We start from the raw sequence: 13,888 nt of genomic DNA, 5'->3' as shown, positions 1-13,888 counted from the left end.
TGTTTAATTATTGCATATCAAAACTACCTTCGCCACCGGAAGGAGTTACTGTCGTTTCTTACGCCGATGACTGCACAATAATGGCCACATGCCCGGGCCCACAGATCGATGAGCTTTGCAACAGAATAAACGGCTACCTCCATGATCTCTCCAGAACCTGGCATTATCACCGACTAAATCATCCGCGACCTTATTTACAACTTGGACGTCCCAAATGTCGACCATTTTGAACATCCACGTCGATGGCACTACGCTACCGACTGTCCTACACCCCAAAATCATGGGTGTGTCGTTTGATCTACATTTTGGTGAGCACGCAGCCGCAATTGTACCGAAAATCCAGAGCCGTAATAAAATCCTCAAATCCCTTGCTGGCAGCACTTGGGGAAAATACAAAGAAAAGCTCATTACCACATAGCAAACAATTGGCCAGCCGTTTGCGTGCTACGCGTCCCCTATATGGTCGCCAAGCCCAAAAACTACCCACTGGAAGAAGCTACAGGCCTGCCAAAATACTGCGCTCAGAACCGCCACGGGCTGTCTTATGTCCCCAGAACACCATCTACATAATGAGGCGAGAATACTCCCCATCAGGGAGAGAAATGAGATGCTAACCAAACAGTTCCTGTTGAATACCCAGAAACCTGGGCATCCCAACAGACATCTGATTGATGAGCCAACACCGCCCAGGGACTTAAGGAGTCATCTCCGTAAGCATTTTGAGGAAATACGGCACCTGACAACTCAGCCGTATGAAGCAAAAAAAACACAAGCAGGTTCTTGGTGAACTCCAGAAACAGGCGTCGGACCTTTATGCCGGGAATTGCCCGGTGAATCCAGTACTCAGGGAACAGTACCCAAAACTTGCGGAAGAGGAACGCATACTCCCCAGGGAAACGCGAGTCACTCTGGCTCAACTTCGTTCTGGATACTGTAACAGGTTAAACTCTTACATATCCAGAATCAACCCCGACATACAAAGTGTATGGCCCGCTTGCAATGAGTCCCCACATGACACCAACCATCTCTTTAATTGTAATGTGGAACCAACGCCTCTAACACCCCTTTCATTATGGTCCACCCCTGTCGAAACAGCAGGTTTCCTTGGACTCCCGTTAGAGGATATTGATGACAATTTGTGATCGGTCGCAGCTATTAAGTGGGGCGAAACATTGCTACAACAACAACAAATGGGCTTTGGTGTACGAAACTTTATGCCATCACTTGCTCCTAGACATATAGACCTTAATTCCAATAATTCCCTATAGTCATCTCTTACTATTTTGTTTTTCAACTATTCCTTAGAAGGTTTTTTTCATATCATCCTTCAGATCCCATTCAAATAGCAGTTCATACAACGTATCAGCTATTTCCGAGCCTGCTGCAGCATATAATTTTGGAGCTCATATTAACTGTTCACCATTCCTGTAAGCAACAACAACTGGAAGTCGTTTCACCTTTTCACACCTGTTATTTCTGGAAGTAGTTTTCCATCCCAATCCAAAGTGCGTGTTGTGGCATCACGTATTTCGAAATAAAATTTATAAAAAAATTTATGTGCATTACTTACTTACTTAATTGGCGCTTAACCGTCTAAACGGTTATGGCCGTCCAACAAGGCGCGCCAGTCGCTCCTTCGCTCCGCCAACCGGCGCCAATTGGTTACACCAAGGGAGTTTAAATCGTTTTCCACCTGGTCCTTCCAACAGAGTGGGGGCCGCCCTCTACCTCTGCTTCCATAGGCGGGTTCCGATAGAAACACTTTCTTGGCCGGAGCATCATCTTTCATTCGCATAACTTTGCCTAGCCAGCGCAGCCGCTGCGTTTTAATTCGCTGGACTATGTTGATGTCTGCGTATAGCTCGTACAGCTTATCATTAAATCTTCTTCGGTACTCGCCATCGCCAACGCGTAGAGGTCCATAAATCTTTCGAAGAAATTTTCTCTCGAACACTCCCAAAGCCGCTTCATCTGCTGTTGTCATGGTCCGTGCTTCTGGCCCAAATAGCAGGACGGGTACGATAAGTGACTTGTAGAGTATGATTTTCCCTCGTCGAGAGAGGACTTTACTTTTCACTTGCCTACCTTGTCCAAAGTAGCATTTATTGGCAAGATTGAGTCTTCGCTGGATTTCAGTGCTGATGTTGTTGCTAGTGTTGATGCTGATTCCCAAATAAACGAAGTCTTTTACTATTTCGAAATTATGGCTGCCAACAGTAGCGCGGTTGCCTAGGCGCATATGCGCTGACTCTTTGCTCGATGACAGCAGGTACTTCATTTTGTCGTCATTCACCATCAAACCCATCTTTACCGCTTCTTTTTCCAGTTTGGAGTAAGTAAGGGATATATGTATTTGTGTATAAAAAAGTTTATTTGAGCGTTTTTTACCCGAATACCACGATTCACTGATAGACACATTTGCACAGACTTAATTTACTTTTCATATTTTTTTGTCGAAAGCTATATATATTTTGCCCTGTCACACTGTTATTGATCGGCCGATTTTGAAGATTATGGCCATTTTAGAAAAGTAAGAAAATACAGATCTTATTACGGTATCGAAAAGCAGCAAATTTTCGTAGGGTTTAGAAATATGGAAGCCTGAAACACGAAATTGTAAAAATTCGTAATTTTTCAGGATTTCAAGCCCTTTGCGCCACCTCTAAATCTTTTTTGATTGGCCTAAAACTTTGTATATATTCGATTTTGAGCTATTCGCATATTTTTAAAGGGTGAGATCAAGATTCCAAACACTTTTTCCCTCCATACAACGAAGGGCCACCCTAATGAGAGGTACATAGGTGTTTGATAATCAGGGACATGCAAAGCCCATTAAACAGAACCGCAATTGACAGTTCTTATACAATATAAGACTTCTGGCAGCTTTAGTTCTATTTTAATCGTCAGTAATGCATTGGCAGATGATTTTATTGTGTTGTATATTTTTAGGCATATGCCGCAGGATGTAATATTGTAATTTTGGCTAGCACTTTCGAGAGAGTTCAGATAATTCCAGGAGCAACCCATGGCTACGTAAAAATTTCTGCCTTGGATTGCAGTACAGATACCGGAAAGATTGCAGCATCTTATGAACATAAAATATGCATATTTGAACCAACTCCAATACTTCTTAGAAACAAAAACGTTAAGCATTATTTGGATTATAGGTAAGTGCGTATATTAACAATGGTTTCTAAGTTACTTAGGCATAATTATGTATACCACGGTCATTTTGTTTTAGTTTTAGTTTCGTTTATTCAGTCTATGATCACAAAATCTTACAAACTAGATATAAAAATTAATCAAATCTTATAAAATAAAATATAACAGCCAACAAATATTTAAATACCAAATATAACAGTAAATATAGATAGAAGATAAAGTCAAATTAAGAAAATTTTAATAGCTGACTTGAAGAAGGAGTCTCTGGGCAAAGAGAAATCAATATTTACAACCGTTGAGAGTCTATTAAGTTCGGTGAGGGCACGGAAGATTGAATTAAGTTGATAGTAATTGGCCCGACTAGCAGGTATATAAAACAGGAGGAATGAGCGGAGAGTTCTTAGGGGCACATTAAACGGTATGTTGTCAAGAAGAGCTGGGTAGTCCAAAGAGCCTGCGTTGAGATCATAGACAAACATGAACAGCTGCACCGTTCTCCTTGTTTCAACTGATTGCAAGTTGATAAGTTTGCAACGAGAGAAATAAGACGGCAGCGGATCATCAAAATTTTAAGAGCATAAGGCAAAGCGAACAAAATTTCTTTAAACTTTTTCCACTCTGGCGGAATGACTGCTATAGATAGTGTTCCAAATAATGGAAGAATATTCTGTTTTGGAGCGCACCAAAGAGATGTATAGGGCTTTCCTGGTATAAGGATATCTAAAATCTTTTGCATACCTGTGAAGGAAAGCTAGATTTCTGTAGGCCTTTGGCAGGACATAGCAGATATGGTTATTGAAGGTGAAGTTGGAGTCAAAGACAACACCTAGGTCAACATATTCGCTAACCTCAGCCAACTGGCCGCCTGAATGACATGGTGAAGCACTTTTTCACATTGAGGAAAATATTGTTGGTCATCGTCACCGAAAACCTCACTTTCATAAACTTAAGAAAGGAAAGTGGGATGAGTACAAATCCTTTATAGACAATCGCTTTGCTGCCCTCCCTATCACGACTGATGCTCGCCAAGGGGAACGTGCTTTCCGCAAGGTCATCGAGTCCGCCTCGGCTCGTTTTATTCCCGCCGGAAGAATTCCGAAAATCCAGCCTCATTTTCCGGTGGTGGACGCAAATTTAGCGAGAGAACGTGACATTATAAGATAGCACGATCCCGCCGACCCCCAAATAAGGGAAATAAACCAACGCATCAGATTGCTTGTGGATGAACACAAGCGGGCGAAATTGGAGGAGCATTTAAGGGATTGTAATCTCTCCGCCGGTGTGGGCGTGGTAAAGTACCACGTAAAGTACCTATCGAATCCGTCTAAGCACAATGACAAAATTTCCATCGCTTTTGGCGATAAAGTGCTGTCGGATGCGAAAAAATGCGCGAGCGCTTTTTACGGACAATATATAACGCATTCTACGGCTGACAAAGTTGACGGCGGGCCAACAGATGCGCACATAAACGCAAATTCAGCGCGTCCCCAATTACCATCACCTCCAAAGAGGTTGAGGATGCCATTGGTCTTGCTAAACCATCTAAAGCAGTGGGCCCAGACGGCATAGCCATGCCGATGCTTAAAAGCCTAGGTAAAGAGGGTTTCAAATATTTAGCACATGTTTTCAACCTGTCCCTTTCCACCTTTGTCATCCCCGAAAAATGGAAAATGGCCAAGGTGGTCCCGGTACTAAAGCCTGGGAAACCAGCTAACATAGGATACTCTTATCGCCCGATATCTCTCCTACGCTTGAAGCCATTCTGCTCTTCTACTTTAAAGCAAATTTGCAACTAGCCTATCATCAGCATGGCTTTAGAAAACTACACAGCACAACCATCGCGCTAAATGCCATTAGCACCCAGATAAATTGCGGATCAAATCAAAACCCCCACCATAGAACAGTACTCTTTGCGCTAGACCTGTCAAAAGCTTTTGATACGGTCAACCATGGCACGTTATTGCAATACCTGGAAGGGTCTACCCTTCCCCCAAGTCTTATAAGGTGGACCGCAAATTATTTGGGTGGTCGGTAGGCATCGGTGCAATTTAGGAACGCAACATCCAAACCAAGAAGAATTAAACAAGGGGTGCCACAGGGTGGTGTGCTATCCCACTTTTGTTTAATTTCTACATATCAAAGCTACCTTCGCCACCAGAAGGAGTATCTATCGTTTCCTACGCCGATGACTGCACAATAATGACCACAGGCCCAGGCCCACAGATCGATGAGCTCTGCAACAATATAAACGGCTACCTCCCTGATCTCTCCAGTTTTTTCGCCTCGTGAAACCTGACTTTATCATCGGCGACCTTATTTACAACATGGGCGTCCCAAATGTCGACCATTTTGAACATCCACATCAATGGCACTACGCTACCGACTGTCTTACAACCAAAAATCTTGGGTGTGACGTTTGATCACGATCTACATTTCGGTGAGCATGTAGCCGCAATTGTACCGAAAATCCAGAGCCGTAATAAAATCCTCAAATCTTTTGCTGGCAGTACTTGGGGAAAAGATAAAGAAACGCTCATTACCACTTACAAAGCAATTGGCCAACCGATTGCATGTTACGCGTTCCCGATATGGTCGCCAAGCCGAAAGACTACTCACTGGAAGAAGCTACAGGCCTGCCAAAATACTGCCTTCAGAACCGCCAAAGGTTGCCTTTTTATGTCCCCAGAACAGCATCTACATATTGAGAATACTCCCCATTAGGGAGAGTAATGAAATGCTACCAAACAGTTCCTGTTGAATACCCAGAAACCTGGGCATCCCAAAAGCCATCTGATTGATGAGTTAACACCGACCAGGGGCTTAAGGAGTCATATCCGTAAGCATTATGAGGAAATACGGCACCTGAAAACAGAGCCGTATGAAGCCAAAAAACACAAGCAGGTCCTCAGTGAACTCCTCAAACAGGCGTCAGACCTTTATGTCAGGAATTGCCCGGTAAACCTGTACTCAAAGAACAATACTCTAAACTTGCAGAAGAGGAACGCACACTCCCTAGGGAAACGCGAGTCACTCTAGCTCAACTTCGATCTGGATACTGTAACAGGTTAAACTCTTACCTATCCAGAATCAACCCAGACATACAAAAAATGTCCTGCTTGTAACGTGTCCTCACATGACACTAACCAATTCTTCAACTGTATTGTGTAACCAACCCCGCTAACACCCCTCTCATTATGGTCCACCCCTGTTAAAACAGCAAGTTTCCTTGGACTCCTGTTAAAGGAAATTGATGACAATTTTTGATCGGTCGCACCTATTGGATGGGGCGAAGCACTGCTACAACAACAACAACAACAATCCCTTGAATCTATTTGGTATTTTTGTCGCCTCTTACAACAGGCATACCTACTGCGGGTATATTCTAAACCGCTGGGGGTCGGACGAACTTAAAAGAAGAGTGCTCTCAAACAGATCAAATATTAAGTTCTCGTCAACAAACACCAGATCAAGCAGCCTAGAGATTGTTAAATAAATTATTAATTTGTGTAAGGTCACAGCTTAGAAAACTATCTATAAAATTAATATCCGATGCACGCATAATATTGGTGGGTGTTAAAATGCCCCCATTCTGGAAATCTAGCCGTATGATATCCGACATATTGTAAGCACCAAAATTATACAAGTTTTCATAGCTGCCAGGTATACCACGTAAGATCAGAGCAGCAAATAAAAGTAGATCTAGAGGAGCTTGATATGCCGACACACAGCTGATCTATTAGAGAGTCATGATGAAGTAGCAGAAAAACTGACGAGTGTGGGCACCTTTTTACTGCAATGAGAACGCCAGCACCCTTCCTCTAACCAGTTCTAGCATAATCTCGATCCTTTCGGAATGTAAAAAATTACTTAGCATCAAAAAACTCTTCATCGAATAAATCGGCGCTGAGCCAGATTCCAACGATAGCGTAAACATCGTAGTCCATACGGGAAGTTGACAAGAAGATATCCTTAGCGTTCGTGTGCATGCCACTATATTTTGAAAATGCACTTTCAACGAAGCGGCCACTACAGAACTTGAAGACGTTGGACTTTCAGCGCTAATAAAATTGCTAGCTCTATATGTCACTGATTTGGCGTTCAATGATTTGAATGGGTCTAACATTAACGTCAGTTGGCCAGACGTTAGGACTTAGTTTACAACAACTAAGGCATGACGTGGCTGAATGCGTTTGTAACACTTCAACCATCGTAGGAGTGCGGGTTCAAATCCCACTCCCGGGAGAAAAGGCTTTGAAGAGATTTATAAGGTATAACAGAAACAGCTGTCGCCTTGTCCCTCCTGATTTCACGTTGTTTAAATTTTTCCCAAATTATTAAATAAATTATAAATTAAAAATTGCTTCAAATAAATGTGTTCATACATTTAAAGCAATAAATAAATAAAACTCATACAAATAGACAACATTGGTTAATTCGTTGTAGTTCTATAAATAGAACAAAAACAACACCAAGTTTCTTTGAAAACCGCCTTACCAACGCATAACTTTACCATATGATGCCATACTTCGTACTTCGTATGACTATGAATAAAGAAAATATGCAAAGAAGGCAATTGGGATAAGGTTTACAACAACTAAGGCATGACGTGGCTGAATGCGTTTGTGACACTTCAACCATCTTAGGAGTGCGGGTTCAAATCCCACTCCCGGGAGAAAAGGCTTTGAAGAGATTTACAAGGTACAATCGAAACAGCTGTCACTTTGTCCGTCCTGATGTCACGTTGTTGAAATTTTTCCCAAATTATTAAATAAGTTAAGAATTTATAGTAGTTTAAAGTTCACACTCTGCAGGCTATCAATCTAAACACCCTTACTAATAAGATCGTTCAAAAATGTTCAGGAGTAGCTCTTTGCGGAGGGATTGTCCCTCGTCCACTTAATCCAGAGAGGCTTCGAACCTAACCCCGGTTGTTGTTGTTGTTGTAGCAGTGCTTCGACCCACCTAACAGACGCGACCGATCACAAATTGTCATCAATATCCTCTAACGGGAGTCCAAGGAAACTTGCTGTTTCAACAGGGGTGAACCATAATGAAAGGGGTGTTAGAGGCGTTGGTTGGGGTGTAACCCCTAACCCCGGTCTTTGGAATTGGTACTGCTGCGTCTGATGAAGAGAAAGTACCAGCAAGGGTCATACTCGATGTCATCGCAAAGCTTAAGAAAGTGTAATGTTTGCGCATAAGTGAAAATCGAAATCTAGGTTGCAGTGCCCAGTTAGCGGCACCAGATAGAATTTACTGCCAACTGAAACGGCAGCAGGTTGAATTCTGTTCTTTATTCAAAAGTTGTTTTCTTTTATACAAAATTTCTATGAGCTAAAATACTTACTTACACTAATACTTACAAACTAAGTATAAGACACATATACATTCAATCCAGTTCCCTGGGAATTGCGTTCTAAGCATAATTAAAATTGGCTGTGGAATGTGCAACGCAAGCATAAATGAATCATGTTAATAATTTGTCTACAGGTAAAGGCTTGTCGCGAGCAAGCTGTAAACAGTGTCATACCAAGGCTCAGGTTACCATATGATGCACGGTGTACAAAATATATGTTTGTACAAATGAATGAATGTGTCAATAGAATCTCATGCCGTACCAAAGCGAGCCAAAATATACGTATGTACAATTGTATGAATATGTATGTAAGAGTCAATATATTTTAAGACATTCCAAAACGGGTTGAAATATATGTTTGTACAAATGAATGAATAACTTAATGAGTGAATGCTACACCATTCGCCTTTGAAAGAGCAGACATATATAATTTTGTGCACGAATTATTTATGGCTACTCAAGTTAGGTTAATGGTTTTGAATCCGTTTGTGCTTACTTTGCTTGTGGGGTGTGTTTTTTTTTTTTGTTTTTTGTGTGACATTTAGCTTGATTTCCAAAGAATAATTAACATTTTTTTTCTCTTTTGCTTTGTTTTATTATTGTATTTTTCTTTTGCATACAATAGAAATTTTCTTTGGGTTTATCAAGTTAAAGTGCTCTTATTCTATGAGTTTAAGTAAATTTTTATGTATTATAATTTTCCTATTTTTATTAGTTTGATTTATGTTTTCTATGTTTCTATTTTCTACATTTTATAGGGAATTAATGTAAAATTATTGTTTTCATCGATATTTACTACTCTAAAGGATCCTTTATACCTACTATCTAACTTATGCCCTGATGCATTTTTTACTAACACTAAATTTCCTAAATTTATCTCTCTCTCTATATTGTTTTTTCCTATCATAACTCATTTTTTGTTTTTCCTTAGCTTGTTTTACTAATTTATATGCTCTATCTTGCGCTATTTGTAACCTATACTTAATTTCTTTGTCGCAAGCCTCATAATTGTATAATGGGCTTACTGTGTTTTCTCTTAAAAATTCGCAAGTCTGGGGTTTTTTGGCAAATACTAGTTCGTATTTATGGACAATAATTATGAACTGTAGATGGGGTAGTATTGTAACAATACGTAAAATATTTAAGACATTCATCCCAATCATTTTTGTCAATGGATATGTAGGAACGTACGTATTCATTGAATGTTCTATGACTACGTTCAACTGTGCCTAAAGTTTGATGGTGGTAGGGTGTTAACGTTTTATGGTTTATTTTTAGAAGCTTGCATAATTATTCAAATAAGCTATTTTTATATTCGCTTCCCATATCCGTTATAATTGTATTCATGCAACCATAAACTAGAATAAAATTTTCGAATATCGCTTTGGCTATTGTATTTGCGTGTTTGCTGGGTATTGGTATTGCAACCAAATACCTAGTCAAGTCACATACTATAGTAACTGCATATTCATTTCCATTTTCCGTTATGGGAAGAGGGCCTATCGTATCTATTTGTACTGTGTCGAACGCTTTTGTGGGCGTTTCGGTTATAATCATAGGCTCTTTCAAATTTTTAATTATTTTATTTTTATTACAATGAGCGCATTTTTGATATATTTTCTGATATCATTTTTCATTCCTTTCCAATAGTATTTTTGTTTTATTTTATTTGTCATGCGATTTATTCCTGAGTGGCCACCATAAACAGGATTGTCATGAAATTTGTGAAGAATTTCTTTAATTTTTTCATTATTTGTCACATGCATAACTTCTGGAGTTAATGCTATAATTAGATTTATGAGAACTTTGGTACCAGTTTCTTTAAATGTGTCTACCCGGGTATAATTATCTTTAAACAATTTGTCTCCTAAGGACAACTATATTTTTCTAATTCCTAAATTGCCGGCTTCTTTCATAAGCCTGGCAAAGAATTGACCTAAGTCAATCTTCGCCTCAACAATTAGATTTTTGCATTAACTTCGCCACTAATTAGATTTCTTTTTTTGAAACGAAAATTCGGAGGATCGAAAACGAGCATGACTAGTCTCTTTACTTCACATTTATTTAGCGCTTCAAATATTATTGGGTTATCTTTGTGACTTTTTATTTCTTCATTTTTACTACTGGACAGTTTATTGTTATGATTTTTGTTAGTTTCCGACCTTGTCGTAACTTTTAATATTCTACACGCTTCTACCGATATTTGCTTTAGTTCTTTAATATCTATGCGTGATAATGCGTCGGCTACATAGTTTTCTTTACCTGCGATATACTCCACCTCGAAATCATACTCTTCCAGATCTAATCTGATTCGAGTTAACTTTGATGACGGATTTTTCATCGAAAATAAGGGTCTGTGGTCTGTTTTGGCCAAAAATTTTCTACCGTAAATGTATGGTCTAAAATATGTTATGGCCCAATGAATGGCCTCTAATTCTTTCTCAATTGTTGCTTTATTAATTTCTCATTTAGTAAATGATCTTGATGCATAGGCAATTGGCAATGGTTTTCCTTCATGATCTTGGCTTAATACTGCTCCGCAAGCATATCCACTTGCGTCAGTTGTTATACAAAATTGTTTATTGAAATCGGGATATTGTAGGATATTAGGGCTTATTAACGCAGCTTTCAAATAGTCAAAGGACTTTTTACAATCCTCTGTCCAGTCGAAAACTACATTTTTCTTGCAAAGTCTTGTTATTATTCTAGAATATTCTGCAAAATTTGGTATAAATCTTCTGTAATAATTGCAAAATGTGACGAATCTTTTCGCCTCATCCGCGTTTTTAGGTGTTGGGTAATTTTCAACTGTTTTGAATTTACTGGGATCTGGCAAAATTCCTTTGCTTGTGCATTTATGACCAAGGTAAGTTACTTCTTGGTTGAAAAATAAACATTTATCCGGGTGTAATTTTAAATTATATTTTCTACAAGTTGCGAAAACATCTCGTACATTTTTAATCATATGATTCTCGGAGCATCCTAATACGACTAAATCGTCCATGTATAGGAATGCTTGTGAAGGTTTTAAGCATGCAAATGCCAATGTCATCATTCTGTGGAATGAGTTCGGTGCTACGTTAAGGCCATACGGTAGTCTTTTAAAACGATAAGAACCATTATCTGCTGTAAAGGATGTGATATCTCTTGACTCTTCGCTGAGTTCAATCTGGTGAAATCCATACATTAAATCTAAGCATGAAAAATATTTAGCTCTTCCTAACTGATCTATTATGTCATCAATTCTTGGTAAAGGGAATTTATCTGCGGTTAATTTTTTATTTACTTCATTTCATTCATTTTCATTTTCATTTCATTTTTTATTCATTTTCTTTCAAAACAGCATATATGTTACAATAGCGACTTAAATTAAATTAACCATAATTACAGAAAGAAAAGTAAGGCATTCTGTAAAAATATATGTATTTTAGTATCGAATGCCATCTCCGAATAAAATTGAATTCAAAAACATGTAAAATAGTGCGTGGGGTGAAGTTTGATTAAAAATAATAAGTAATAAAATATATTAATACAATATGTACATATATTTTTTTTAAGTGCTATGGTTCAGCAAAATTTTGATGTCTTCGTGTGATTTCTCTAGTAGAAAAGATTTAACCTTTCCCAAAAACTCATTCAGATTTCTAGTGACACGTATACATGCAGGCAACGCATTAAAAGCTTTACAAGAAACGATAGTAAAGAAGTTGTTGAAGTTGGTTGTTCGAGAGGTCGGGACATACACAAGTCCATATGAGTTTTGCCTCAAGTTATAACTATCCGATACCAGGCTATGTAAATACCCACAGCGAATGAAAAATATCTTTAACGTTTTATAGTAGTACATATGCTTAACAGGAAGAACTTTCAGATCCCTAAACAACTCCATAGAGTGGTGAAAACGATCAACATTACATATTTTTCTTATGACCCATTTTTGAATAATTAGAAGCTCTTGGTTTTTATTACCTGCAGCGCCACCCCAACAGGTTATACCATATTGGAGCTTGCAGTGGACTAAAGCGTAGTAAATAGTTTTAAGTGTTTCGTTTGAACAAACTTTTCTTAAATTGTAAAAATAACGAACGGAAGATCGCAAGTAGGACTTCAAACGAGAAATATGCGTAGACCAACTCAAGTTTTGGTCAACAATAACACCAAGATATTGGAAGTCGCTTACTTTTTCAATAGCGAAGCACTTATCGGAACAATTTACTTCAGCTTTAAACGATGCACAGAACAGAAAATTATTTAGTACAAAACGTTTGCAGTCAGTAGCATGGAATACAATGGCTATGTCAGGTGAGGATTTTGGATGCAAATTGAAATACATCAACTTCGTTTTCTTGCTGGCACAGAGCTTATGTGTCTGTAATCTACAACCATTCTCCATCTTCTTTCTTGGTTATTCGGTAGTGATTTTTTCGGTACTAATAAAATTGGACTATTGAATTCTGAAATTGAAGGTTCTATTATGTCATCTTTAACTAATTTGTTTACTTGTTTATTAATTTCACTCTTATGAGCTTCTGGTATTCTATAATTTTTTACGTAGACTGTGTTATTGTCTTTCATATGAAGTTTTGGTTTTTAAAAATTATTATTGGGATAAGGTTTACAACAACTAAGGCATGACGTGGCTGAATGCGTTTGTGACACTTCAACCATCTTAGGAGTGCGGGTTCAAATCCCACTCCCGGGAGAAAAGGCTTTGAAGAGATTTACAAGGTACAATTGAAACAGCTGTCACCTTGTCCGTCCTGATGTCACGTTGTTGAAATTTTTCTCAAATTATTAAATAAGTTAAGAATTTATAGTAGTTTAAAGTTCACACTCTGCAGGCTATCAATCTAAACACCCTTACTAATAAGATCGTTCAAAAATGTTCAGGAGTAGCTCTTTGCGGAGGGATTGTCCCTCGTCCACTTTATCCAGAGAGGCTTCGAACCTAACCCCGGTTGTTGTTGTTGTTGTAGCAGTGCTTCGACCCTCCTAACAGACGCGACCGATCACAAATTGTCATCAATATCCTCTAACGGGAGTCCAAGGAAACTTGCTGTTTCAACAGGGGTGAACCATAATGAAAGGGGTGTTAGAGGCGTTGGTTGGGGTGTAACCCCTAACCCCGGTCTTTGGAATTGGTACTGCTGCGTCTGATGAAGAGAAAGTACCAGCAAGGGTCATACTCGATGTCATCGCAAAGCTTAAGAAAGTGTAATGTTTGCGCATAAGTGAAAATCGAAATCTAGGTTGCAGTGCCCAGTTAGCGGCACCAGATAGAATTTACTGCCAACTGAAACGGCAGCAGGTTGAATTCTGTTCTTTATTCAAAAGTTGTTTTCTTTTATACAAAATTTCTATGAGCTAAAA

At 38.9% G+C, this 13,888-nt stretch overlaps 1 protein-coding gene across 1 annotated transcript in view; it reads left to right on the top strand.

Moving 5' to 3' along the window:
- Nucleotides 1-13,888, top strand: part of Rbcn-3A (Rabconnectin-3A) — a 2,573,828-nt gene that overhangs the window by 108,177 nt on the left and 2,451,763 nt on the right. Inside the window, exon 2 of the mRNA XM_067779516.1 lies at nucleotides 2,950-3,167. Within this exon, the coding sequence (XP_067635617.1) occupies nucleotides 2,950-3,167 (218 nt within the window). The remainder of the gene's footprint in view (nucleotides 1-2,949; nucleotides 3,168-13,888) is intronic.

The sequence above is a fragment of the Eurosta solidaginis genome, chromosome 4, assembly GCF_040869045.1.
Source record: "Eurosta solidaginis isolate ZX-2024a chromosome 4, ASM4086904v1, whole genome shotgun sequence".
In the NCBI taxonomy this organism is placed as follows: domain Eukaryota; kingdom Metazoa; phylum Arthropoda; class Insecta; order Diptera; family Tephritidae; genus Eurosta; species Eurosta solidaginis.
This window is presented reverse-complemented; position numbering and strand designations above follow the sequence as displayed.